At 35.2% G+C, this 26,083-nt stretch overlaps 1 protein-coding gene across 1 annotated transcript in view; it reads left to right on the plus strand.

The window, feature by feature from the left end:
* Positions 1-275: 275 nt before the first annotated feature.
* CPR146 (collagen) overlaps positions 276-26,083 on the plus strand; it is a 35,640-nt gene continuing 9,832 nt past the window's right edge. The window contains exons 1-10 of the mRNA XM_073084664.1: positions 276-480; positions 19,683-19,881; positions 22,317-22,530; positions 22,886-23,079; positions 23,367-23,540; positions 23,740-23,826; positions 24,365-24,535; positions 24,954-25,025; positions 25,715-25,858; positions 26,012-26,050. Of these exons, the coding sequence (XP_072940765.1) occupies positions 451-480; positions 19,683-19,881; positions 22,317-22,530; positions 22,886-23,079; positions 23,367-23,540; positions 23,740-23,826; positions 24,365-24,535; positions 24,954-25,025; positions 25,715-25,858; positions 26,012-26,050 (1,324 nt within the window). The 5' untranslated portion in view covers positions 276-450. The remainder of the gene's footprint in view (positions 481-19,682; positions 19,882-22,316; positions 22,531-22,885; positions 23,080-23,366; positions 23,541-23,739; positions 23,827-24,364; positions 24,536-24,953; positions 25,026-25,714; positions 25,859-26,011; positions 26,051-26,083) is intronic.

The following is a 26,083-nucleotide window of genomic DNA, read 5'->3' on the forward strand; positions in this document are numbered from 1 at the left end:
TCCGAGGACAGATCAAATGCAGAGCGGCGAACACTAATGGACTGAAGAAATCTAGAAAATGAATCAGACGTAAATCGGTGAAGAGATTTACGCGCTCACTGTAAAAATTATGGTAAAAGGATATAATATTCGGAACACACAAGTATCATTATCATGTATCGACGTCACACATGACCAGAGGATTGGTCGCCGAATACGCACACATACGAACCATACGTATACGCCAAATATGTTGCGGTATCCGACGTTAAGGTAAGAAGTAATATAAGAGCGCATCTTCGAGTTTGCACATTTTAGTTTTAAAAGCCGGCCGCTGGTGAGCGGGACATGTTAGCGAATTTGCACGAACGGAGCTTAACCAGCTCTGTATAGGGGTTTATAGTGTTGCCATAATATTGGAGACTGAACCTTCAAGTGGACAGTGGGGCCTGAACGGCCAAAACCCGCGCCATGGAGCCGGGAATTCTATTTTATATTTTGGTAAGTTTTTACATTAAAAAATATAAACTAATAATTTGTTTAAAGGAACTTTTAAACATAATAAAATATTTATAAGTTATTTTATTTGATTAATAATTCTTAGATAAATATTTTCGAATTTAAAAATATTCTCTACATTATAAGGTTTTCATAAAATAGTTAAACTTTTTTAATCATTGGGATGTGAACTTAAGAAAACATAGAAGTGACCGTCAGGATCTCATATTTAGCTGCCTCTAAAATTATCCGATTTTTTCAATTGAATTTGTTCTTATCAAAAAAATATAATTAATTAGTTTCAAATACCGACCTTCACCTTTTCTCAAGAATGTGATCTGAAGCTGAGTCATTTGTAGGCAGGACCCGGAAAATAATTATTTACGCAATTTAGCTATGTATTATTTACTTGAACGTGTAATTAGCATTGCCAACAATATGTAAAATTTAGATTTTTTTGTTATAAATAATTTATGTATAGACAAAGACAAATAATTTCAGTACCTATTTCTCTATTGTTTATCAATCGTTTTTATAGCTATTGAAAAGATTTTATTTTATCTAAACATATTGGAAAAATTACTATATTCATATTTCAAGCTCTATGAAAATCACTCGTATTCAAAATTACGTGAAAAAATCGGTAAAGTTTTGAGATTTTTTTAAGTTAGAAACTTCTCCAATACTGAAATCATGATTAAACCAGACAGGATTACTTACAATTTAAATTAAGTAATATTCTATAAAAAAAAGAAATCGTTAAACATATAAAGATTGAATATCCGTTGGCATACCTGTATATCTTAAATATTTAAGATATCTTGTTTTTCATTTTATTCGTCTCTACAACCGAATTTACCATAGAAATAATTCCGATGACATCATTTGATCACCGACCTGTTTCGGTAATATTTCTACTGTCCATATAATCCTTAGGTGGTCATTTTAATAAGTTGTCGATGTTAGGTACTGGTTACTAAATGTAGTCATGATACATAAAAAACTGGGTAGTCTCTATATTATACTGCTACTATGAAGCGCCTATAGCTCTGTAGCGCAATACAAATATACATAAATAAGAATAGGTATGTCAGGGTAGGCAATGCTGAGCTTTTAAGATATAGAATTACTTAAACCAATACTATGTAGTGGAACGTAAATAGGTTAACTATGTGTTTCATTAATCATAAATTTTAACGTTAAAAAATAACTTTAACTATTATAAAAATTGGTGGAATTTGTCGTCACTCGCTCTTTGGCACCGTCGTTTCTCTTGAGTTCTACTTTCAAAAATGTGGTAAGGCAAATATATTAACTTCCAGCATTCCAAGTTAGTCTTCAAGATTGCTCCCGAAGACTAAGTTGGAAAACTAATTGCCTATACATGGATATTCGACATAGAGTGGTACTATGACCTCACAGTGGTCGAAACTGACATTATGGACTAAAGATCGAAAGAGACTAATCACTTTCAGATCAGCTGTAGTGCATGATAATAAATACAAAACCCCAACTACTTAAACATATATAACTCCCACAGACGACTACGACACCTCATAGATATATTAAAATCCATTAAGCGTTAAAAGCGTGTGAGGCGTGATGAAGAATGAAACGTACATATATGCACTCGAAATATACAGAAACATACAGTACCCTCCGCTCCGCAATCGGGTAAAATAATATTAAAATGAGTATCCTTAATTGTTTTCTGCAAAATTGCATAAAAGTTAAATTGAAAAAATACCTACACGCAGTAACTTCCAAGAAGAGACTTAAGCGTTAAAGTTGGATACTTTAACGGACTTTCTTCCCACAATTAATCTTTCGAACGGCGATTAAACTGTCCACACGAAAAATTATTCGGCAGAAGGACAGAGACGCCGCACGTAATGTACTTTGCAGTTGTCAGCTGACCACCTTCATTTGGCCAAGTTCGAATCCAACTCTCACACCAAGGGTTCCGTACCATGATATTTTCATTTTTTTAATATTTGCTAGTTGCAAATTCCAGCAACTCATATTGTGAAAATTTAAAGACTTTACCTATTGCGCTTTAATAAACCGAAAACGCCAAAAAATACCGCTTATGTGGTATACATGGACTCTCTTTTGCTGTCAACTTTTTATTTTTTTTTATTTCTTATTATTTCGGCCATTGTAATGCGCATTCTATAAAAAATTCAAGTGCCTGTCTAATACGGTTCAAGACAAGACAGACTGCGGACTTAGTAATACGTCCCGATTTTACCCCTTGGGTACAGAACCCTAAGAAGTGATTTATTATGTTAAATTTTACGAACCGAGGCGTCGTCTCGAGAGAATACTGTCGTCTGCCAGCAATTCTACAGAATCTGATTAATGACACTAAAAAACTTTATACCTAAGTCTCTTGAGTAGGTTTTTCTAATATCGTCAGACATTTCTATAAGTAAAAAAAACTACTTATCTCAGCCTTATAAAATATACACATATCACATATTTATAAAATATTAGTTCTTCGACTTTTGATAAATGACCATCGACCACTTTAAATTTAATTCAATCAATTAAGTCAGTACATTGCCGCATAACAGAAATATGTACTGTTATTGTTTTGTTTCTGGCTATAAAAATAATATTTGTTGTAAAAGCAAGTTTTTTTATTCTTCGTATTCTTCTTACAAAACCCTTTCGTTTGATACCCATATCATTGGGGTACTTAGGTTGTCCGCCATATTGGATTTTGAATGACGTCACTAAACTAATCATACATTGTCATCCAAACCAAACGTTTATGCAAAATATTGGCTTAAATGGTTGGAGCTCACTCACTTGTTTAAAAAACATTTGCAAAATTTGGTCTAGACGTAAAAATTAGCAAAGTAAGTTGAATAAAATCTTATAATGAAGACTTAAGATTTTCCACCACATATCCCTGCGGAGTCGCCTTGGGCCGGTTCGAAAAAGATTTATGTCAATACGTAAGAAAGTAAATGTTATGTATTTGCGTTGTAGCCGTTGTACAATGCTTTTTGGCCGGGTCAAGCCAATTCAGCGGCGATAAGTAGGGCGAGAGCCGACGAGACCCTTACAGGCAGGCAACAAACCAGAACGCAAAATCTTATAAGTTTATTATATAGGTTATAGTTTTTTTCTGTTTCATATATTATAAGAGATGTATCAACGTAGTCTTGTCCATCTTTGATTAACTTCAGGATTATATGGGATTGATAAATGTCTATTGTTTGTAGCTTTTTCTAAACAATTTACTAACTGTAGTAATTATTTCTGTCTATTAATGTGATCTTTTTAGGTAGGAATCAATACAGAATCAGGAATTAGTAGAGTCGTAGCTATAAAGATGATATTATTTCAGTTATGATATTAATTTATTTGTAAGGAATTCCGGTTCGATCTATTTAAGTTGATTTCCTTGAACCTACCTAATATGGATTTGATTATAAATTATACAATAGTCTATTACAAAATCGAATAGATTTTAAAATAAGGCAATAATACCAATTAATCTTAACAAGATTCATATCACCTATAAATCATTGAGACAAAAATTAAATAAAAATCCTATAATAATACAACAGTCAGAATAAAGAAAACTATTTAAGTTTGTCCGTTGTGCGTTATTATATAAAAACTCAGGACTTTTAACGTCAATTTTCTTGCCTTGCATTAAAATAATGGATCTTGTTTTAGAACAATGAAGGTGAATGACCTCCATGTAGTTAGATTAGAAAAAATATCAACATTGAACTCGTACTCAAGATAATTATGTGATCTATTTTTTACGCTTCATCCTACGCGAATGCTTTATGGTTCTACATTCTACAATGCTATGGTATCGATTGTCCCATAATAATTGATGGATTGATAATTAAATTGATAATCGTGTTGCCCATGTCACATTACATTGTCAATACATTATATTACTTATATAAAAACATTACTAAAAGCCAGGATCTGTCTCATTTTACTTTATATTTTTAGCGTCTTATATACGTGTTCGTGCCTAAATTAAATGATCTCGTAAATTAGATCTTTAATATGCATGCGATAAACAATTATGTTAATGTTTTATACGATGCATATTTAATGCACGCTATACAAATATAAACATCGTTTTTATATCTGTCCTTCTGTGTTTCTACCTATCTTCCAATCTCTAATATCGTTAGTCAAATGTAAATGTAGTTCACACCCTAGTTAGATTTACGTATATATTTACGAAAAGCATCTAGCAACCCATTTATTTTCTATTATCCATTTCTATTACTTTTCCATGGAAATTTATGTGTAAGGCACAATATTTGAAGATTTGTTATACTTGTATGATCACTAACTGACACGAAGCCTTAAAGTCTGTTTAACGACACTTTGATTGTGTTTGAGACAAAAGAAAAACCGGGTTTGTCTAGATGACTGGAACTTTGTTAGCAGATTACCGTAAACTTTGAAACGTATTGTACGGTTTACATAACAAATGACACTATAGCATAGAACATAGGTTGTGTGGTTAGCAACAATGGTGTTCCGTTAAGAAGACCACGTATGGAGTGACGTGCGTCCCGTGAGTCAGTAACATAAAACCGAACAGCTGGCGTTTTTTCTGATGCGGAAAATTGTTAGAGCCCGTATTTACTATAACTTTTTATACACACTTTTTGTGAATCAATAGACACTGAAAGTTTTAGCCATAAACAGTTACAATTGCGGATAAATTAAGATTAGTCTTATTAAAAACAATATTATTAAGGTTTAGAGAGTTCATCGAAATACTGTTCATAAAACTACTGTTCTACTGTTTCATAAAAAAATCGTTTTTAAATACTGGTATGTCAAAATAATAATGTGACAAATTTTAATTTAACAAATGAATTTTTTTACGATCAAGCGAAGTTCGATTAATACGAGAACCGATGTTCACTTAATAAGAAATCTAAATCTGAATATTTTTGCAATATGTGATCCTAATATTGAGTACCTCACTCTATTCGTATTATATGAATGTTTTGATGGATCGGCTACTGGTGCCTCTTGTTTTCTTGTTAACAAATACTCTGTTACCTTATGAATTATTAACCACGTATCTTCCATTGACACATTAGTAGCACCGCGTTGTTGTCTAAACTTGTAATATCCAATTATATTTATCGCAACCTTCAACTAAGATTACTATGTTTTTATCAAACACGTTTTGGAATTTCTAAAGGGGTTTTAACCTGTCGACTTATATCTCTTATGCAAGGGATTTTACAGAAGAGCATAGGACATTGACACCGGCTTGTAACTTTCAATAGGCGTGACAATGGTCTCAGGTTTGGACTCGTATTTTGCTTATTGTTATGTCAATCATTTCGTCCAACATGTAAATTTCGCGCAAAAAATCGCACGTGTTCTTGGCCGCGGATAAAATCATAGTGTGATCAGACATTGACATTATCCCCTTAAGAAGGATTACTTACATGCACATCTGTATTTAATGTCCGTTAGTATAAATCAATCTACATTTTTTGCCTAGCACAATCCGAAAGGTGACAAAACAGTTCAGTACTAGTTTTATTGATTAACAGATATTTTTTGTTTACTAATTTAGTTATTTTGTTTGGTATTCTTTTTATTTAATTTACGATTATGGTCAAATCGGACTCAACAAAAACATCAGTTAAACACTCGATTATCATTTTAATTAGGCGGCATCTTTTAACTTCTTGGCATGAGATTAATTTGAGAAAAATTTAGATCATCATAATTTAACCAAGACATAAAACTACCTGTCCGAAATGGCACCAAGTTCGCGATCTGCATAACTTAAGTTGCACGAGAGTTCATGTGGAATATCTTTCTGGGACGGGTAAGACAATATCTTTTTTCGTCGTGCTTCCTTGTCTGGTTTCACAACTGGTCCTTGTAGAGCGTTAAGGTGTCAACTTACGGTTTTTATCTGAAGCGAAAATATTTATAGGTTCTTGAAGGTAAATTGTGATCCGTCTACGGGGTCGCTTCCAATACATAAACTCAAAATGTATAGTTACATGCAATATTTGCGAGGCACTTCAACTTAATCCTTTCTGACAATATAACTTCCACTTTAATACTTGACTTATCTATAATTCGTTATATATTCTATAAGTGGACACTAGACAGTGACCATTCAACGTTAGGTGTGGATACCAGTTCGGAAGATAAAAAAAGTTTGACAAACCAAAATTTTAATGAACACTTAATTTCCCAGCTGATTCTATTAGCAATAATAATGGGTATTGTGACTCATATCTATTTTTAAACGTAGTGATCCAAACAAATCGATCCGGTAGTGTAGATTGGGTAACGGCAAACAGTGCTTAGAATGGTTTAAAGGTTGAGGATGCGCGCCGGCTCACCTCTGACAGACTCGCGATTTATGCCATGACGTAATGAGCTGGTGTGACCTTTCAACGCTATTGAATATTTGAAAAATATTAAAGTCCATTAATGACATATTATGTTTTGTCTGCCAATGAAAACGTTTGTTCGTTGTAACGTTGAGTATATTGAAAGCGGGCGTCTAAAATTAAGAAAGTTATAGTTATACAGATTTAAGCAGCAGCAGTGTTAAGCGCTGCTGTGTTCTGGTTTGAAGGGTGTGGTAAGGGAGGCATACTTTTCCGAGGCGTTCCAGGTTAGTCCTCAGGGTAGTGGCGCATCTGTGGCCGACCTCAGTTAGGAATATTATCCCATCTGGGGTTGATTACAGATGTCCATCTGCAGCAGTAGCACTTACCATCAGCCGGACTGCATGCTACTCCTATATTTAAAAAAATACAATATACCAGAATGAAGGTTTTAATCTTATTTATTTATATGTTATTACAGAAACAATATAAAAGTAAATATAGCTACAAATAATCTTATCAACAGAAAGTAATTTTGGGAAACCCGCAACTTGAGATAATTTTGATTATTTTGAATGATTTTAAGATCAATGCTTCTGATAATGATCTGGATATTTCTTATTCTTTACATGTCTCGTGTCTGGCTTGATTTAACAATATAAGTGATTAAATAATCAAACATTACAATAGACCATTGAACTATAATGAGAAATGTACGTGATTAAATTTGGATCATTCTATTTGCATTGTAGATGTGCGCTAATAATAAATTTCTTAGCAAATGCTTTATAAAAAAAATCAAAAGCTTGTCGATTTGAGGATTCTAAAATGGATAAATAAGGTGTAGTTCATAATACTGACGACATGATGTTCTCTACAACTAAAAGCCTACTATACTACGTCGCTCCAATACTAAAATAGGAATTAAGTAATAACCAACTTTGTATACATTTTAATCGACAGAAGCCCTGCAATTACTACAATAACTAATATACAGATCAACTGCCTTAATCACATCCGGTATAGAACGTAAACGGTCTTAATCATAGAGCTACTGAGTTCATCAATGCATAAATTGACAACTTTTTTTTAATATTATAAAATTGCAAACGAGAATGCAGCCCACCTGATTGTACGTGGGAACTTCCGCCCGTACATGTAAAATAATGTAATATAAGATTAAAATCCTACCTGAGATACACCCGCATGTCCTGCATACATGCAAGATGCATACATACATGCAGGATGTAGATGCATTACTACCTTTTTTTTTGTTTACGAGGCGGAAACCTTCAAAAGGTACCCGACGACGTGGGAGGGATGCCAGGTTATGTGGGATTCTTACGGCACTAAGACATCCTTGGTGGCCGCCTTCGACGCTTGTTGGAGAACTCCGGGATCTCCGACGGAACACAACCGGAGTCCTCCAAGCGCGATGCCCCAGTCGAGCTCTATCCTGTGGGGAACACTTTTCGCTTCCCACACCATCTGGTGTTTACGACAAGTTGGAACACCTCGCATAAGTGGCTGCCCCACAACACATCCTTCAAACCAGAACACAGCAGCACTTAACACTATTGGTATCAAACAGATTTAGGTACCTTCTGTGTCAAACCAAAAATACCCTATTACCTTTAAAATCCCTATGTTACCTCGTTCATTAGTCTGGCTACGAGTTTCAGCTACATTATTCAGTTCCTAAATTCTAATATTATCTCCTCATAATCGTTACCAAAATTCAGTTGCTCATTTAATATACCCTCGAGATATCTTATGAGATCAAGTCAAGATTACCTTTAACGCCAAATAAATTAAAATGTAATACAAAATTCAGTACTTTCCCCAGTCTTACGCAGAACACTGATTACCTTCATTTAATCTAAAATAATTGAGTGGAAAATAATAAAGCTCTGAAGAAATTATTTTATAGGTGTCTATAATTATGCTTAAAACATAAATCTTATATTTTAAAGTTATGTACGCATTTCATTCTGTATTATAAGGTCTATGCAGTTCACTTGCTCTCTTTTTATTGGTATGAGACCGACAAAATATGTTAAAAAGGGATAAAAATGGTCAGAAACTCGATCTCTCAATACGGGTTACCGTACTCCTCCGAAACGGCTTTCCGTTTCGGAGGAGTACGGTAACTAACATTGTGACACGAGAATTTTATATGTAAGATTATCGGCCCGCCTATATGAAAACAAATAATACATTATGCCCTAATATTTTTCAAGATATTATTTGCATTAGAAAATCACAGTAATTTGCAATTAATCATGCTAATGGAAGTGGCTTAATCTGCCGACAGAATTGTTTAAAGTCACACATTAACACTTTTAAGTGATTAAGATGGTAGTAAAGCATTCTAAGTTTATTTGATCAAAATATTAACATGAGTACGTATTACGTTCTTCAAAACTATTAACACTAGCATTTTAGGGTTCCGTATTCAAAGGATAGAAAAGGAACCCTGCTACTAAGCCTTAGAGAGTGTCTATCTTAGAAATCTTACCAGAGTATGGTATTACTTTGTCTACCATTATATACTAAAACAAAAACTGTACGGAATCCTCCATTTGTACGTTCGACTATTACTTAAATAAAATAGAAACCTAATGCCTAATGCACCGTAAAAATAACCGCAAACAAAAAATAAGAATATTAGTTTTTTTTTTACGCAAATCTCAATTCTTATATCTTTAACCAACCAACATAAATAACCAACCACCTTGTTATCGAACTTGGGACATAAAAGATAGTTCGCTGTGAAATAAGATCCTCAAAACAAATTCTTAAATACATACGAAATGATTATTTATTATCTTTTAACTACGAAACGTAATTCAAAACTTCAATTAATTTCAAAATTACATTTAAAAAAATATATACATTTTTAAGAACCGTGTTATAATGACAAGCATAGTTCTCACGCGGTTAAATGCGTTTTATTGAATTGCACAAATGTTAGGCAAATGGACATTGATTAAAATTCCTAAATCCGGTATTCAGTTAACGATATTTCATATCAATAAGTATTAGGCAATGTACAAGGTGCAAACACACCTTTGTTGTGTATTTGTGGAGAACTTTAGACACCTGTAAAACGTTCCGTTCATCAATTGTCATGGCTAAAGATTAATCATTCACTTTCGCTCGCTCGCACGCTCATACATCTCACGTAAGGACGCGAGTTTGTAAAAATATCGATATAAATATCGATGTTTATGTCGAAGGTATGAAATATCCTATTGAAAAATTCCAGAGGCGATGTCGATATATTGTCAAATAAGAACTTTTACTAAATATTCAAGTAGGATTTGCTTTTCGCTGGTGTATTTCAAAGTCTTTCGATTTTCGCTAACTTTACCTTACTTTTATTGCTACATAAAACTTTTTGATATCGATATTGTTATTTTTTGTATATCATAATATGGTATCGCCAATGTTACAATAGCGATAAAAAGATGCATTTTTGACGGTCGATATTATCGAACTTTCGAGATATCGTTGCATCCCTAATCTCACGACTGCCGGATACATACGACCTTCACCAGTTTGAAGAGCCACTTAACGCCTAAAATACCGTACAAACATAGGAGAGTGTGACATCACACCAGCTGAGCTCGCGTCACCTCCACACCTTGACATAATATTAATCAGTTATTTATCCACACTTCTCATCATTATAATTTAACAAACCAATCATTGTCATTATTTACGATGGTATTATCACCAAATAGATCTTGTTGCTTTAACAATTTAAATAAAACAGAATTAACTAACGTGAGAAATAAATATTTATAGTTATATTTGATCCGTGTAGCGAAAACACACCTTAATAATTGAATTATGCAAATGCAACAGATGACATTATTATTATATAACTTAAACAATTATATTATGCGGCAACTTAGTCTAATTTCTTACAGTAACTCTACTTTAAACTCTTCATTAAAATAAAAATATTCATAAATATGGAAATATTCTTCCAAATAAAGATATTACCTAAATAATCCACAGTTGGAAACATAAGTATTTCATCAAATTAACAAAAAAAACGAATTGACCCTAACACATCCCAAACGGTTCAAACAATAAATTTCTCGAATAAAGTTTCTACGACGGTTCATCCATATGTATATAATACGTTTAATAGGTATGCCGACCTCGATTGCTACTTACTACCGTGTCATCTTTTACATATACCATATAATATACCTTATAAATTGCAAAACATATTCGAGGTAAACTCACCGCCCAATCGATTATCATACAAATATATTATTGTTGCAATATCAGCGTTAATATAATGGAAATTGAAGCATTATATAATCATGAATATATTATATCCTCTTAGATGAGACCTCATTTTATGACAGTTACCTACATTTGAGTCCTAAGGGTGCTTTCACATTACAAGATTTGTGTCCAACTTCTACCGCACACCAGCGGTACGGTTTTCGTACTGCACTAAGATAGTTGTGTTTTTCATACAAAACATAACGTGCGAAGTATTACAATTGCAACTTACCACGATTTTGTATGGAAAAATCGTCCGTCTACAGTACGACAATCGTCTATCAAGTAGCAGCATTCCGACTCAAATCGTCTCATTTGAAAGCACCCTAAAGTTTTCAACAATCACACGTTATAATTTCCCTTCTGAATAATGTTAACAATTAACATTTATGTTTATGATTCCTTTATAGCATATTAAGTATCGTAATAAACGTGAGATCTTTCGGAATTACAATTAAATTATGTTATGATGTTCTAATGTTACTTCCGTATAGTAGTATTAACTCCTAGGCTACTTAAAAGTAAGAAATACTTAGTTAAAGATATAAAATTCATAAAGCTAAACGTATTAAATTCTTTGATTAATAAATTATTATGACTTTCAATACGTAGGTACTTAGACATTTGTTTTTCGAAATCAATTTCGTACATCGTGCACGATCTTCTAATATCTTCGTAAAATTTTGATTATAAACGTCGAAGCCGTTTTGGCGAAAATCGGTTTTATGCCCTCATATAACTCCAATAATACTTTTAAGTTCAGCATCAAAAAATATCAATTATATTAAAAAAAAGATTTCCATTTTATTTATTGGTCACGTAATTGACAAATCTGTCTTTTTTATTGGAAATGACATAAACACCTACATAAATTGAAACCTATATGAGTGTCTTCATATCGCGATAAAATATATGTCAAATGGCAACCCACAAGGGCATACATGCTATTTAAGATCCGCTTCGAAACATACCCGTATGACTAAGCAGGTAACCACCATAAAAATGTTAATATATGTTTACAGAAAACAGTAATCTTACATACCTACGCGAATGACCAAGTTATTATTATGTAATGTACTAATTGGTCTTGGAATATGCAGTAAGATAAGTAAATGAATGATCCATTATTTATGATGGTATAACGTTAAAAGTTATGCTTCTTTTGGTGTGTTTTGGGGAAACAGATTAGAGTGTACCTTTAGCAAGACGAACATATGTGCACTGATGTTACACATTGTTTGGCATGGAACGAAGTCCGCAGGCCGGTGTAACACAAAATTCAATTCATATGTAATATTTTGTTTTCGAGATTCCGCCAATCAGTCATTTACAGATACAATTTGTATGAATGCCTAAAACATTGTATTCAGCCAGAGAAGTATAACTTCTTACGTGCGCACATAAATACAAACACGCTTATTTACAAACGAGCTTTTGCCCGCGGCTTCGCTCATGTTACGAAGTAATATTTTCATCCCCTTGGGGGTAGAATTGATCAAAATCCTTTCTTAGCGGATGCCTACGTCATAACATCTACCTGCATGCCAAATTTCAGCCCGATCCGTCCAGTGGTTTGGGCTGTGCGTTGATAGATCACTACGTCAGCCAGTCACCTTTGAGTTATATATGTTTAGATTAGATAAACGATTAGATGTCACTTGCTTTAATGCTTAGCAAACAGTATAAAATAGCGAAGAAACACGTCTAAAAGTTCGACGTAAGGTTCTCAAAGGTTTGCGAATCCAAACTATGAACGTAGTAAATTATGGCCTTAACCTTTCTCATGATGAGCGACCCAAGAACAGGATAGTAATAACCTAATGATGAAATACATTGAAAAACGTTACATGTTTGCAATTATTTTCGAGTAGAAGACTTTATTACGCTAAACAATTTATGTAATTAAATTAAGAGGCTTAAGTTCTCTTAGTAGCTACGTTTGGTAAACACGAAAGATAGTGGTTAATCTCTTTAAAAGAAACTTTGCCAAATCGGGCTATTTATTCTGTACCACGTCTCACTGTTATTTGAGGACTGCGAATTAATGTTTAGGTTTCTGTGCCAAAGGTCTTATTGTTTCGCGAAAATTTGCTACTTTCAATTGCGACGGGCTTTGAATGCGTACACGTATGAGCGACTGATCAAAAACTATTTACTTGATGCTTGTCTTCAGTACGTGAGGTTCAAATAAAGCTGACCGCGCATTGGCTACAATCGCTTGAGTCACCGGTAACACCGATAACGTTTTAAAGGTGGTAGAACCCTTTGTGGTTCGACTCCGGCGGCACCACCGCCACACCTATTTCTACCTAATAACAGCAGTGTTAGGCGCTGCTGTGTTCCGGTTTGAAGGGTTTGGTAAGGGAGACAGACTTTTCCGAGGCGTTCCAGCTTAGTCCTCAGGGGTAGCGGCGCATCTGTGGCCGACCTCAGGTAGGAATATCTAATCCTATCTGGGGTTGATTTCAGATGTCCATGGGCGGCAGTAGCCACTTACCATCAGGTGGACTGCATGCTCATCTGCTACTCTTATATTATAAAAAAAAAAAAAAAATCTATTAAATTTTTGCTACCACAGATCGGGATTTAACAATTATATTTGCGTAAAACTGACGAAACTGTTGTCTTACTATTGTCAAAGTGCTCGGCGACTTTTTAATAGGTAGCTCATGCATTTACACAGATGTATAAACAACCGACTGTTGATAAATTTTTCGTTAATCGCTCAATGTACAAATTGGACATCCGAGCGACAAGAACTTTAAAAAACTGTTTAGTAGGTAACTTAAGCGACAAGATCGATTAACCGATAGTAGACAATGGGTAGTCGGCCTAAGGCGGTAGACACAGGGTTACGGCCACGAACACTTTGGACATCGCTAAAATATAAACCGTACGTGCGCTGATTTTAAACGATTCGTGAGTTCGCAACGGAGCGGTGACTGAATATCCCAATTCTCTGTCAACCTGACCGTAATCCGACCTTTACATGTTAATTCTGCTTCCAAAAATTCTAAAAAGTGCCGTCGCAGGTATCTACATTTCGATTCATTGCATATTCTGTGACTGTCTGCAGTTCCCCTTTACTGTTCCGCTTTTTTGCTCTATTGTAAAATGTATAAATGTCAAACTTGGTATGATAAGACTTTTCCGAGGCGTTCCAGCTTAGTCCTCAGGGGTAGCGGCGCATCTGTGGCCGACCTCAGGTAGGAATATCAGATCCTATCTGGGGTTGATTACAGATGTCCATGAGCGGCAGTAGCCACTTACCATCAGGTGGACTGCATGCTCGTCTGCTTCTCCTATATTATATAAAAAAAGGAAGCAAACTCCAAACTAACTCAAAGAATTACGTTATACAACCAGTCAAGTATAAGCAAAGGAACCCAGGCTTACATTTGAGTTACAATAATGTGTTAGAAGTTAAATTAAATTAAATCATGGCGCCTAATTTGTCTGTTGCGGGAAACTCTGATACAAGGATGATTTCATAAAAGTTTCCTTTATATTTGACATGAGTCTTAAGTATATTAATATATAACTTTTAGAACGCCACGAGCCATAACTCAAATAAATTACTCGCACTCAATATAAGCGTAAAGTTTGCGAAAGTTCAACAATATTTACGAAGTTACAAACAAAGTAGGTGCCTACTCGTACTAGCGAAATTACGTAATTTACACAAATAAATGTAAGAAAACCTAAAACTTTTCCACTTTGCCACTACAACGACTTGTTCTCTCTTGTTTTCATTTAGAAATAAAAGAAATAAAGCTGTAGTTGTGTAACTCAAGTCTTAAGAAGGAACGCGTTTTTATCTCTTCGTAGTTGTACAGATTATGATAGATGTACTCGTACTAAGAACATAAAAAATCAGCAGAATAAAATGGAAAGAGTAATGCGTTTCGTCGTAATTAAAGCCTAATTTTGATTATATGACTAGGTTTTTCAACAAATGCCCCTATGCCCCTAATATTGGTCAAGTGTGAGTCGGGCTCACACTAACGTTAGCGAATTAATTAAATATGATAGTTTGTTCATGAATATATAGCCCAAATATATTGATTGATATTACGGAACCCTCATTACGGAAGCCCAACGTGTACTTGACAGGTTAGTTATTACTAAATTTGTTAATTTATGCTCTAAGATACCTACCTCCGATTTAAAGGTTGAACATATATTACTGAAGTGTTAGGAAAATAATGTATGTTGTGGACTCTACAATTTAATCTCTTCTACCAGATACGTTTGATAATAATTATATGTGGAAAATTTGCAAATATACAGGATGATTTTTTCAAGTGTGCATGATCATCTAAATCTGATACTATAAAAATTGCGAATGGTACTCGCAACAAGTTAGGAGACATGTTGTGATAAAACCCAAAACGGTATAATTCAATTTTTTTTATCTATACACTTAGCAGGGAGTCGGATGAGTTCATCTTGAAAATAAAAACACATCCTGTATCATTGCGCCATCGACACTATCCTATGAATTTTCCATATTCCTTATCGCTGGCCGCACACATTTGAAATACACACTCTGTATAATAAGTATATAATAATTATTGCCTTACCTTTTCAAATATTCTGAATATCCCTAATGTCAAGCCTCTGCAGAGATTTTGCAATAGATTACCAATTACCGCACGTGACGTAGTGAAGGAAACACAGTGTGTCGTGAATTTTTAGCGTGTTCATAGCGATATGACGACACAAATATGTGTGTGAAATAACTTACGAAGGATTCTTAGCAAGCATGTATTTACAAATAAGTAAGGTTAAAATGCGTTTATATTATTTGTAATGTCAAAATCATTTCTATTTAGCAAGTTGATAAATATCAGCAAAAAAAAATTATTTACAATTTTAAATTCCTGACTGTATTTGCATGCACGGACTAATCTTGTAAACTTTTCATCCGCTTTTTATGTAAGCTACAAACAAAGAGTAATTAATAAGTAATTATTGTTTAATTGTACAAGGAATAAAATGGTACAGCTACATCAAGCTGAACAGTGATTGCAAAATTTTCGCAGTCGTGCCTTAATTTTCGGAATACGATCAGAATCAGGATCAAATTTCTAGCATCAATTAAACAAAGCTAATTCAAATTCAATCTCAAGTATTGAATATCCAGTATAAAAAACTTGAATAAACCAGTACGTATACAATATTTATAATTTTATATTTTCTTCGGAATGTCCGGTACCGATGGCATCATGTTTTATTCTTAGGTTAATGAATGCTAAATGGTTAGATTAAATTAAAAGGTTTGAATACATACCATTTACCTTAATAATTTATGTAATACTACTGCAGTTCCATCGATTGATTGTACTTCTTAGGTATTTACTGTTGTCTTTTTAAATTTCTTGCCGTATAACACATTTTTTTCTTTTCTCAACTCCGTTTATAGATTTTTAGACAAGAATCTTGGAGTTAATAAGGGTACTTAAAGTGCATTAATTATCCATTTCATCCTTGATTGTGTACTAACACTATACTCTTTATGTGAACAGCCTATTGTAATCGGTTTATCCTCACAAAATTGGATAAACGGGTAATTTAAAAAAAAATTTTAACAAAAAAATAAAACCGACTTCTATGTCACTACAAAGTAAAAAATAATTGAAATAAATGTTGGTTTAGTACATATTTCTGAAGTCGGCGCTCAATATATTTCGTTTGATAACAGCGTGTCCAATATGAGCGCCGACTTCAGAAATATGTACTAAACCAACATTTATTTCAATTATTTTTTACTTTGTAGTGACATAGAAGTCGGTTTTATTTTTTTGTTAAAATTTTTTTTTTCACCCTTTTTAGTGATGATATGCTAACGTTTGTATTAATATTATGTAAAATTGTATAAATGTGATCATGAATAAAGGTAAGGTCTGAATAGATACGGATTGGACCCAGCCGCTCGCAGGGCGCTGCCGCGCCCTTCTCGCTTAGTTTTATATTGTCTTATATGTTCCAACCTAACCTAACCAATTCAATACGAAACACTATAGGCGAGGCTTTATGAGATACTAATTATTGGCTAGGTTAGATAGGAACAGATAAGTAAATAAATCAAACTAGGTGGTAAAACTCTTCGAGTGAACTGGTCCAATTTACCTTAATTCAATAGTTAAGAAAAGAAAAAGGAGTTGATGGTCAAATTTTTCATCATATATCTCTGTCTAGCTACTTCATTACAACAAATGTCTAATCTATATACTTTACATGGGAGGAACCTCTGCATCATCAGGATTGAAGAATTGAAGGTCATATCTTCCATCATATGTCTCTACTCAAAGACCTTATCATATATTCGTAAGCTCCAAATGCCTAAGTTGTATGGTTGAGGCAGGAGGCACTTCTGCATTATCAGAGTTGAAGAGTAGAAGGTCAAATTTTCCATCATATATCTCTACCTATCAACCTTATTGAATATTCATAAGCATCAAATGCCTAACTTGTATGGCTGAGGCAGGAGGCACCTCTGCATTATCAGAGTTGAAGAGTGGAAGGTCAAATTTTCCATCATATATCTCAACTTATCGACTTTATTAAATATCCATAAGTTCCAAATGCCTAACTTGTATGGTTGAGGCAGGAGGCACTTCTGCATTACCAGGGTTGAAGAGTTGAAGGTCAAATTTTCCATCATATCATGATAACCTAGACACTCAATGTTCATTTTAAGTTTCATGAGAATTGAGTGGGCAGAAGGTAAGTTGTCATAAAATATGTAAAAAGCAGGGGTAGTGATGATGAGTTCCACCCCATAACTTAAATTCTAATCATCAGAGCGTACTAATGTTAAGGTAGGAAAGTACCGCAACGAAACACCCTTTCATATGAAAAAAAGAAAATTAAAATTGGTTAAGAAATACTCGACTTATTCAAGTTTATATGAAATCGGGTTTTTCCAATTTTCCGGGAAAACTGGCGGAAATTTTCAAATTTCCTCGAAATGGGACCCCCTGTGAAACTAGCCGCATACAATGGTGTATGAATCATGTCGATCGGTCGCGGCATCGCGAAAAAATCGCCGAACAAACATAAAAAAAAAAAAAAAAAAAAAAAAAAAATATATATACGGTCGAATTGAGTAACCTCCTCCTTTTTCGAAGTCGGTTAAAAACAGTTTTTAATTGTATAAGCATATTGGCTAAGATTTACTTAGCAATTATGGTGTTGGCACTTATTTTGAAATCACTTCTAGACAGTTACTTCAATGTCATTTATTTGTTTAGAACATTATACTAAGCGTCTGCGAGTCAGTGGTGCCGGAATATCTAATCCATTAATTATATGAATTTAACCAACACTGACGTGGTCGGTTGTTGTATGCATACGGTCATGTATATCGTTAAAGTGGCAATTTCATGAGTGACTCCGTTCTTAAAAATTGTGTGTAGTCGTTACTCAATTAGCAGTCTATGACCGTAAACTATTTACGTGAACTATGAACTATGAACGTGAACTACCGTAAACTATTTACTAAAGTAACGTGTGACAGACCAATTAAATATGAACAAGAAGAAATTTGTTGTACTTATATAATTTGTTTTTATTCAATGTGATCTAAATGCCTTAGACACAAAGCTTACGAGTATATCTATAGATACTATTATATTCTTTTCTAAGGATGCAAGTTCTGTATTACCGAGAATTGAATTCAAAACTCTATGCACCAGGTATACACTAACCACTGTACCGCGCAGACACGCTAGCTTCTTTACATAAAGTAAGAACAAAATAAATATTTGGCACAAGGAATGTCATGGGTCATTTAACTTAAAAAATGCTGTACAATGTCAATAAAATTAAATAAATGTTGCGATTACGTCATCGCAATCAAAAGCACATCTTATTATCGGCGAAGTTAAGCTTTAAACAAATGACATCATTGAGGTGCGTCTAGACAATGATATTGCAACAAGTTGCGTAAGGAACCCGTCCCAATACGATTTTGCAATATATGTACTAAACATATGAGTGCCGCGACATATTTCAGTGGCACGTGTAAATATGTTGCTGTTTGCGCAAACCTTGCTGTGATATTTATGAATGGCATTATATTTTTAAAGAATGTGTATGAGGTATACAAAAAAGCTTGATTTTAAAAATAAGAACAAAATGCACGAGTTTATTCATTAGAATCCTTAAGGGTAGGATAGCGCTTTGTTTTGAGCAAATGACAACTTTCTTGGAATTGGTAAAATAAGTTACACGTTATAGTTACCTTCAAAAGCCACTGAACACCAGATTACATGACTGATTGTTACTAATATAAAGTATTCAAAATTATTACAATTTTAAAAAATATGACTCTCTTAATATACTGTATATGTTTTATTTTCTTTTATTCTGGAATTACTTCAAGAATCTTAAGATAACATTAGTACAATATACAATAACGACTTTGAGTGATAAGACATAAGTAATAGTTTTATTTTGACAATATTTTTGTCAAAGTTAAATTTTATTTTTCAAAATTTTACAAAATATTTTTTCTTTTTGTTCCAGGCTTCGCTGGTGTTAACTCAAGCCAGCGAGACCAAGAAACCAAAGAATGCCACAGATGCAGTGGCGGCGGTGCGGGCGAAGCTCGTGGAAGCGCGGGCGGGGCGGCAGCTCGGCACGTACGGACAGAGCGACAATGAGGTGGTAGTTGACATCCAGGACTCTGAGAAGAAACAGTATTATAATACAAATTATGATACAAGTGAGTTATCATCAAATTATTTCTGCTTCAGTGCTAGATACGGGAGAGAAGGTTTAGGCCACCAAGCAACCCACGTTCTAAATGGCAGAGTTGATACACTTTTCAGCTATTTTTGCTTAAACTCTCAGGCATAGACTTGTTCGCGATCTTTTCCTTCCTCATTAAAGCAAGTTATAATTGTTGTGTAATCAAGTAGTAGTTATTAATAATAACGTAACAATAAAAAACAACATTGTTTGTCGGGGATAGGGACCCCGGAAAAATCTATTTCAAAATCGAACACTAGGATTCTAGAATGTTGTTTATAGTAATTCCATTAATCCATAATCAGAAATGTGGTTATACATGCTCTGATCCTCCTTATTTGTGGGTAGAGAGCATACCCCTCCAAGACACTTATGTCTTTAAAATGCCTATGTCTTAAAATGACAAGTCATCTAACTAACACTAATGTGTTATCTTGAAGCGCTCATAGGTCAGCACTAACGAATTCTAAGCTATCCGTCGAGTTGCAACACGAGTGCGGTCAGTCCTTGAATAATTGGCAAACAATAAGCGTTAAGTTAAGGGGCACGTCAAATCATTAACCCCGGTTTTATGACGGCATTATACTATCGATTACGTGATCTTGGACCTTTTACTGTCCCAATGCTGGCTAAGTGGTTTGAAAGTGGTAAAACCCTTTGTGGTTCGACTCCGGCCCCACCACCGCCACATCTATATCTGCCTACGAACAGCAGTGTTAAGCGCTGCTGTGTTCTGGTTTGAAAGGTGTGGTAAGAGAGAAATACTTTTCCGAGGCGTTCCAGCTTAGTCCTCAGGGGTAGCGGCGCATCTGTGGCCTATTAGATTTAGAATGATGTCACTAAACTAACCATGCATTGTCATCCAATCCAAATGTATGAGTTAAACTTCAACTCAATTTGATTGGGGTTTTAAGTTCAGTTTCAACTACGACTCGACTACGAACTAATACTTACAAACGAATGAGGCAGCTCAAATAAAAACTTGTTGCGCACACAAATAAGCAAGTTACGTTATGACAGCCACTGAAGTGAGTTTCCTGTAACTTCAAAGTATTCATCAATATTTGTAATACTGCATATTATTTACTATATTTTCCCAATACATTAGAAAGATGAATAAAGCTATACATTTTGTGATATCGAAGCCTATCATTAATTAAAGCATCAAAGTCCGTGATAATGACCATGACCAGAGACTATGAATAGGTATAAAGCTGTTAATTAATAAAATGAGCTTGATTAGCAGTTCGTGCTATTCCAAGGTGATTTCTACAAGCAGAAGCAAACCTGAATCGCTTAAGCTATTATGAATTATAAAATAGTTCATTAAGCTATCGAACTATACTGATACTGACCCCGCGGATTGATTCGCTTGGATTTATTAGAAGTAATTGAATGTAATTGCATTTTAATGAATCAAACACAAGCAAAGACGTGTTTTGTGATCATAATGATAATGAACCGCAAAGCCCCGCGGCTTCTGTAGATCCCAATCTGCAAAGTTAAGGATCCTCGTGCGCGCTCGGAAGTTGGATGCGTGACCGCGAGTAGCAAAATTTCTTGCGAACTTGTATACTTCGGAGCACACGTTATGCGCAGTTATAATCATAGAATAACAGTGGTTAGACTTGTATGTAGACCCTGGCGGTATGAATAAATCTAACAGGAGTTTGTCCACAAAATATAGTGGCGTACTCTCCAGCCCTTTCGCAGTTGTGGGAAAAACCCGTGCCCAGAAATGGGACAAAAATAGTAGCAACCAATGCTAGTCAATGCAAATGTTACATAAGTTCCTTAATTCCGAAGTTAAAAGCTTCACGTGGGTTGAAATTTTATGGTGACCCAAAGACATGTGACCATTTTTCAAAGGTTATTGGGTTATTAAAAACGTTGATTTCATTCATTAAGTTTAACCTTTAACCTGATGTTTATTATACATTCTGACTGCCAAAACAGCTTATGACTTCCGTGTACATTTCCATAAAGGGGTATCATATGTCATGTCCCAGTTAAACTGAGAAAAGTCTCTACTACTACTACTAAAAATACTCCATTAATGCATAAATACTATATTCTCTTAATCCACATACTCCTTTTATACTAGAAGCTTTTATTTAACTTGCAATGTTAGTTTGAGTTTTGTTAAGTGAGTGATAAATCTTGCATGTTAAACTTAACCCACTTCCCGTGTAATTTTTGGACATTCTAAATATTTAATTTGACTTGCGCTACATATTTTTCATTTACTTGTTATTTACGTCATAATTAACGGTTTATTTACAGTTATGTACTTTTTAAAATCTTTATCATTTATGCATTTGTAAGTAAGGATAAAGATAAACACGTTTTTACAAAATGATACGCATACTCTACCTGATATTGACTTACAAATATTTTTATTTGTTTTAGGCGCATACGATTTCGGTTACGACGTGGGTCCGAACGGTCAGTTCCACCACGAGAACCGGGGTCCGGATGGCGTGACGTACGGTTGCTATGGTTACGTCGACCCCGATGGCTACCTGCGCGCCACACACTACGTCGCCGACAGCCACGGATACAGGGTCGTTGAACCCGAGAAACCCGTGGAGGTCTTCCCTGGTGATAACGAATATGATGAGAAGTAAGCAGGGACTTTACTCTATACCTACTTTGTATCAGTAATAATTATGTATACAGAATTTATAAATGCTACTAGTTTTCGGCTAGTGGTCTAAATTCGAAACTAAATCTCATCTAATAACTATCAATCATACAAAATACATGGGTGAAAAATAATCTTAACCGTTTTTTAATTCATATTGGAATGGGTAAACGAATCGTAAATACAAACTATTTTTCCATTTTTTTAATTGACCATCATTAAAAGTTGTCAATAGCTAGCAACAAAAAAAATAATAATCGATTGATGAACATTAGAGAAAGAACTTAATTGTTTTGGCAATACAAATTATACATGTATGATTTCCTGGTTACAGTGCTCCAAACGTGCCCTCTACCACTCCGGGACAGACCCTGCCATGGGATCAACTATACTTCCCCAATGGGTGTGGTAGGACGCCTGGTGGTGTACCACCAAGACCTCCACCCAAACCCACCCGGCCACCTCGCCCGCCCCCAGACAGTTCAGGCCAAAGCAGTCACCCAAAACCTGGAGTAGTGCCCGGGCCTGGTAAGTAATATTAATCCTTAACATTAACAATGATAAGTTAATCTTTAAGTTATGTGTTTCTGTCAGCTCCCTGCGTGGAGTTTCGAATCTGTTTTTTTATAATTTTCACGTATATAATGGTTATACCACTTAAAGCAGCATACATACTACTTAAGAAGTAGCTAAATAAAGTTTTTAATATACATATATTATGTTCTGCCATCTCTAAGATTTTAAAGCAGGTGGACAAAAGAAAAAAAAACTACGAGTTTGTTAAGACAATCCAGCTAATAAATGAAAATTTTCAGGACAAGGCGGCTACTACCCCGGCTACCCTGGCTCAGCTGGCACTCCAGGTACACCAGGTACACCAGGAACTCCCGGTAGCCCCGGCACCCCCGGTTCTCCAGGCTCTCCTGGCTCACCCGGCGGCCCTGGAGGCCCCGGCGGCCCCGGCGGACCAGGCTATTACCCAGGATCAGGTAAAAAATACATTTTTATGTATTTTTGAATCGGTTGAAGCCCTGTTACTCGTAGTCCTGAGTTGAAACCTCGTGCACTTTTGCCTCTTAAAACGTCCAGGCGCGGTAAAATTAATAATGCTTACAAAAGTTTTGAAGCGCCTAAAACAACTTAATACCATTGTGTTTAAAAATAACCTTACCTTAACCTTTGTTTCAGGACCAGGTGCACCTGGCGGCTCCAACGGCCCTTACGGACCTGGTGGCCAAACTGGACCTGGTGGACCGACAGGACCTGGCGGTGCATGTATGTAAACATTTGATTGTATTATTATTTATTCTTAGTTTGTTGTTTTACGATAAATAAATTTAATTTTATGCCGTAACAGAATACACTAGACATAATGGTACCATTATGCACAGCACATATTAAATAGTATTTATACAAAAATATTTGTAAACGCCTAAAATTCCGTGGAAATTATTTAAAACATACATAATATATCTCTAACATGATATTTATTTCAATCGTAAGCGAAATTGAAACCACAACCATGCAATAAATCAAATGAATTGATAACCATGAGGTATTCTATGGCTTACGATCAATGCAACTATGTAGCAAAACGTATGTATAGTTAGCGCCAAACTGCTAGTCCGCTCTGAAGATGTTGCGAACAGGTGTAGTTATACAATTTACTATGGCGACGCGGTTCTTTTCTATATTCAGAGCGGACTACCTGTTTTACACGGACTATACCCAAAATGTCTACACAACCCACCTTTCAATTTCATAATGTGATATTCATTTAAATCATTTTTATACTTATTTCGTTGCATTACAGGGCAAGGTACTCCCGGAACTCCTGGTACTCCGGGCACTCCAGGCAGTCCAGGTAGTCCCGGTGGACCAGGCGGCCCCGGTGGACCGGGTGGTCCCGGCGGTCCTGGCGGACCCAGCGGACCCGGCGGACCAGGTGGACCAGGATCAGGTGGAAGTGGAACCTATTACCCAGGTCAGTTGAAGATATTTCGACAATTTAATAAACCAGTCGCCCTAATATTAACTTACTAATAAACTGCAGAAAAGTTAATTTTATTACACGCCAAGTAATATAAACGCTGCTTAAATTACAAGCAAATTCTATTTTACCTTTAAAATTTAATGTTTTTACGCAACCAATTATTAAAATCTACCAAAAATAAATTAAAATTTAAAAGTGTTTTTGTTTGACCACACTGATTGGCAGACTCAATTATAAAATAAATATAAGGTGGTTGAAATACAAAATATAAGGTTTAAGTTACGTTTCTTAATTATTACAAGGTCTATGTCAACTGAGCTCTACAGTTTTGTTTTGCAAAAAAGGAAATTTCTTAGAATTGAGTTGATTGCTTGGTACATTTTTTACAAAAAAAATATTGTTTTTATAGGCGGACCCGGCGGACCAAGCGGACCTGGTGGACCTAATGGACCCGGTGGACCTACCGGCCCTGGTGGATCATGTACGTATAATTTTAAATATAATTCTACGTGGCACACTGTCCACCATACCGATCTATTATATTTTAGTTCTGGATTTAACTTGGTCATTGAAGATCAGGCTCATCAAATAAATAATGTTTATATATATTGTACATCCGTATGATTGTGTATTTGCTATACTATTCACACAGTGTTCATGAAACTCATGAGAAAGGTAATCCTACTACAGGAAAACTACAGGTTGAAGGTGGTAGAACCCTTTGTGGTTCGACTCCGGCGGCAACACTGCCACACCTATTTCTACCTAATAACAGCAGTGTTAGGCGCTGCTGTGTTCCGGTTTGAAGGGTGTGGTAAGGGAGACAGACTTTTCCGAGGCGTTCCAGCTTAGTCCTCAGGGGTAGCGGCGCATCTGTGGCCGACCTCAGGTAGGAATATCTAATCCTATCTGGGGTTGATTACAGATGTCCATGGGCGGCAGTAGCCACTTACCATCAGGTGGACTGCATGCTCGTCTGCTACCCTTATATTATATTATAAAAAAAAAAAAGGAAAAAAAATGCCAAACATACCACAAATCTTCAGCAGTGTAGTAAATGTATATTGTACATTTAATCATTATTTTGAAAACCTGTCTACTGTGGTAATTCCTGCCTTCCATTTATTTTCTTTAAGTTCTCTTGATAATTAATATTTCATAAATTTACAGGGCAAGGTACTCCTGGTACTCCCGGCACTCCAGGTAGCCCCGGATCTCCAGGTACTCCCGGAGGACCCGGTGGCCCCGGCGGACCAGGCGGACCCGGTGGACCAGGATTGCCCGGCTCAGGTGGCGGTTACTACCCAGGATCAAGTAAATCTTCATCCAAAATTTTTCAAAACGAACATTAGATTCATTCCGGAATCGCTTATCCTTTATTGTGATGATCATTCTAGTAATATGTATCAAAATCTTAACATAGTTACTTCCGTTCTTTCGTTAACTTTTTCTCAAAATATATTTCAGGTGGACCAACTGGACCGAATGGACCTGGAGGTGGATCATGTAAGTGAAAAAAAACTATTGAGATTTACATAG

Source organism: Epargyreus clarus, unplaced genomic scaffold (assembly GCF_041222505.1).
Source record: "Epargyreus clarus isolate Ecla_fem2 unplaced genomic scaffold, WU_Ecla_fem_2.2 ptg000021l, whole genome shotgun sequence".
NCBI classification, from domain to species: Eukaryota; Metazoa; Arthropoda; class Insecta; order Lepidoptera; family Hesperiidae; genus Epargyreus; species Epargyreus clarus.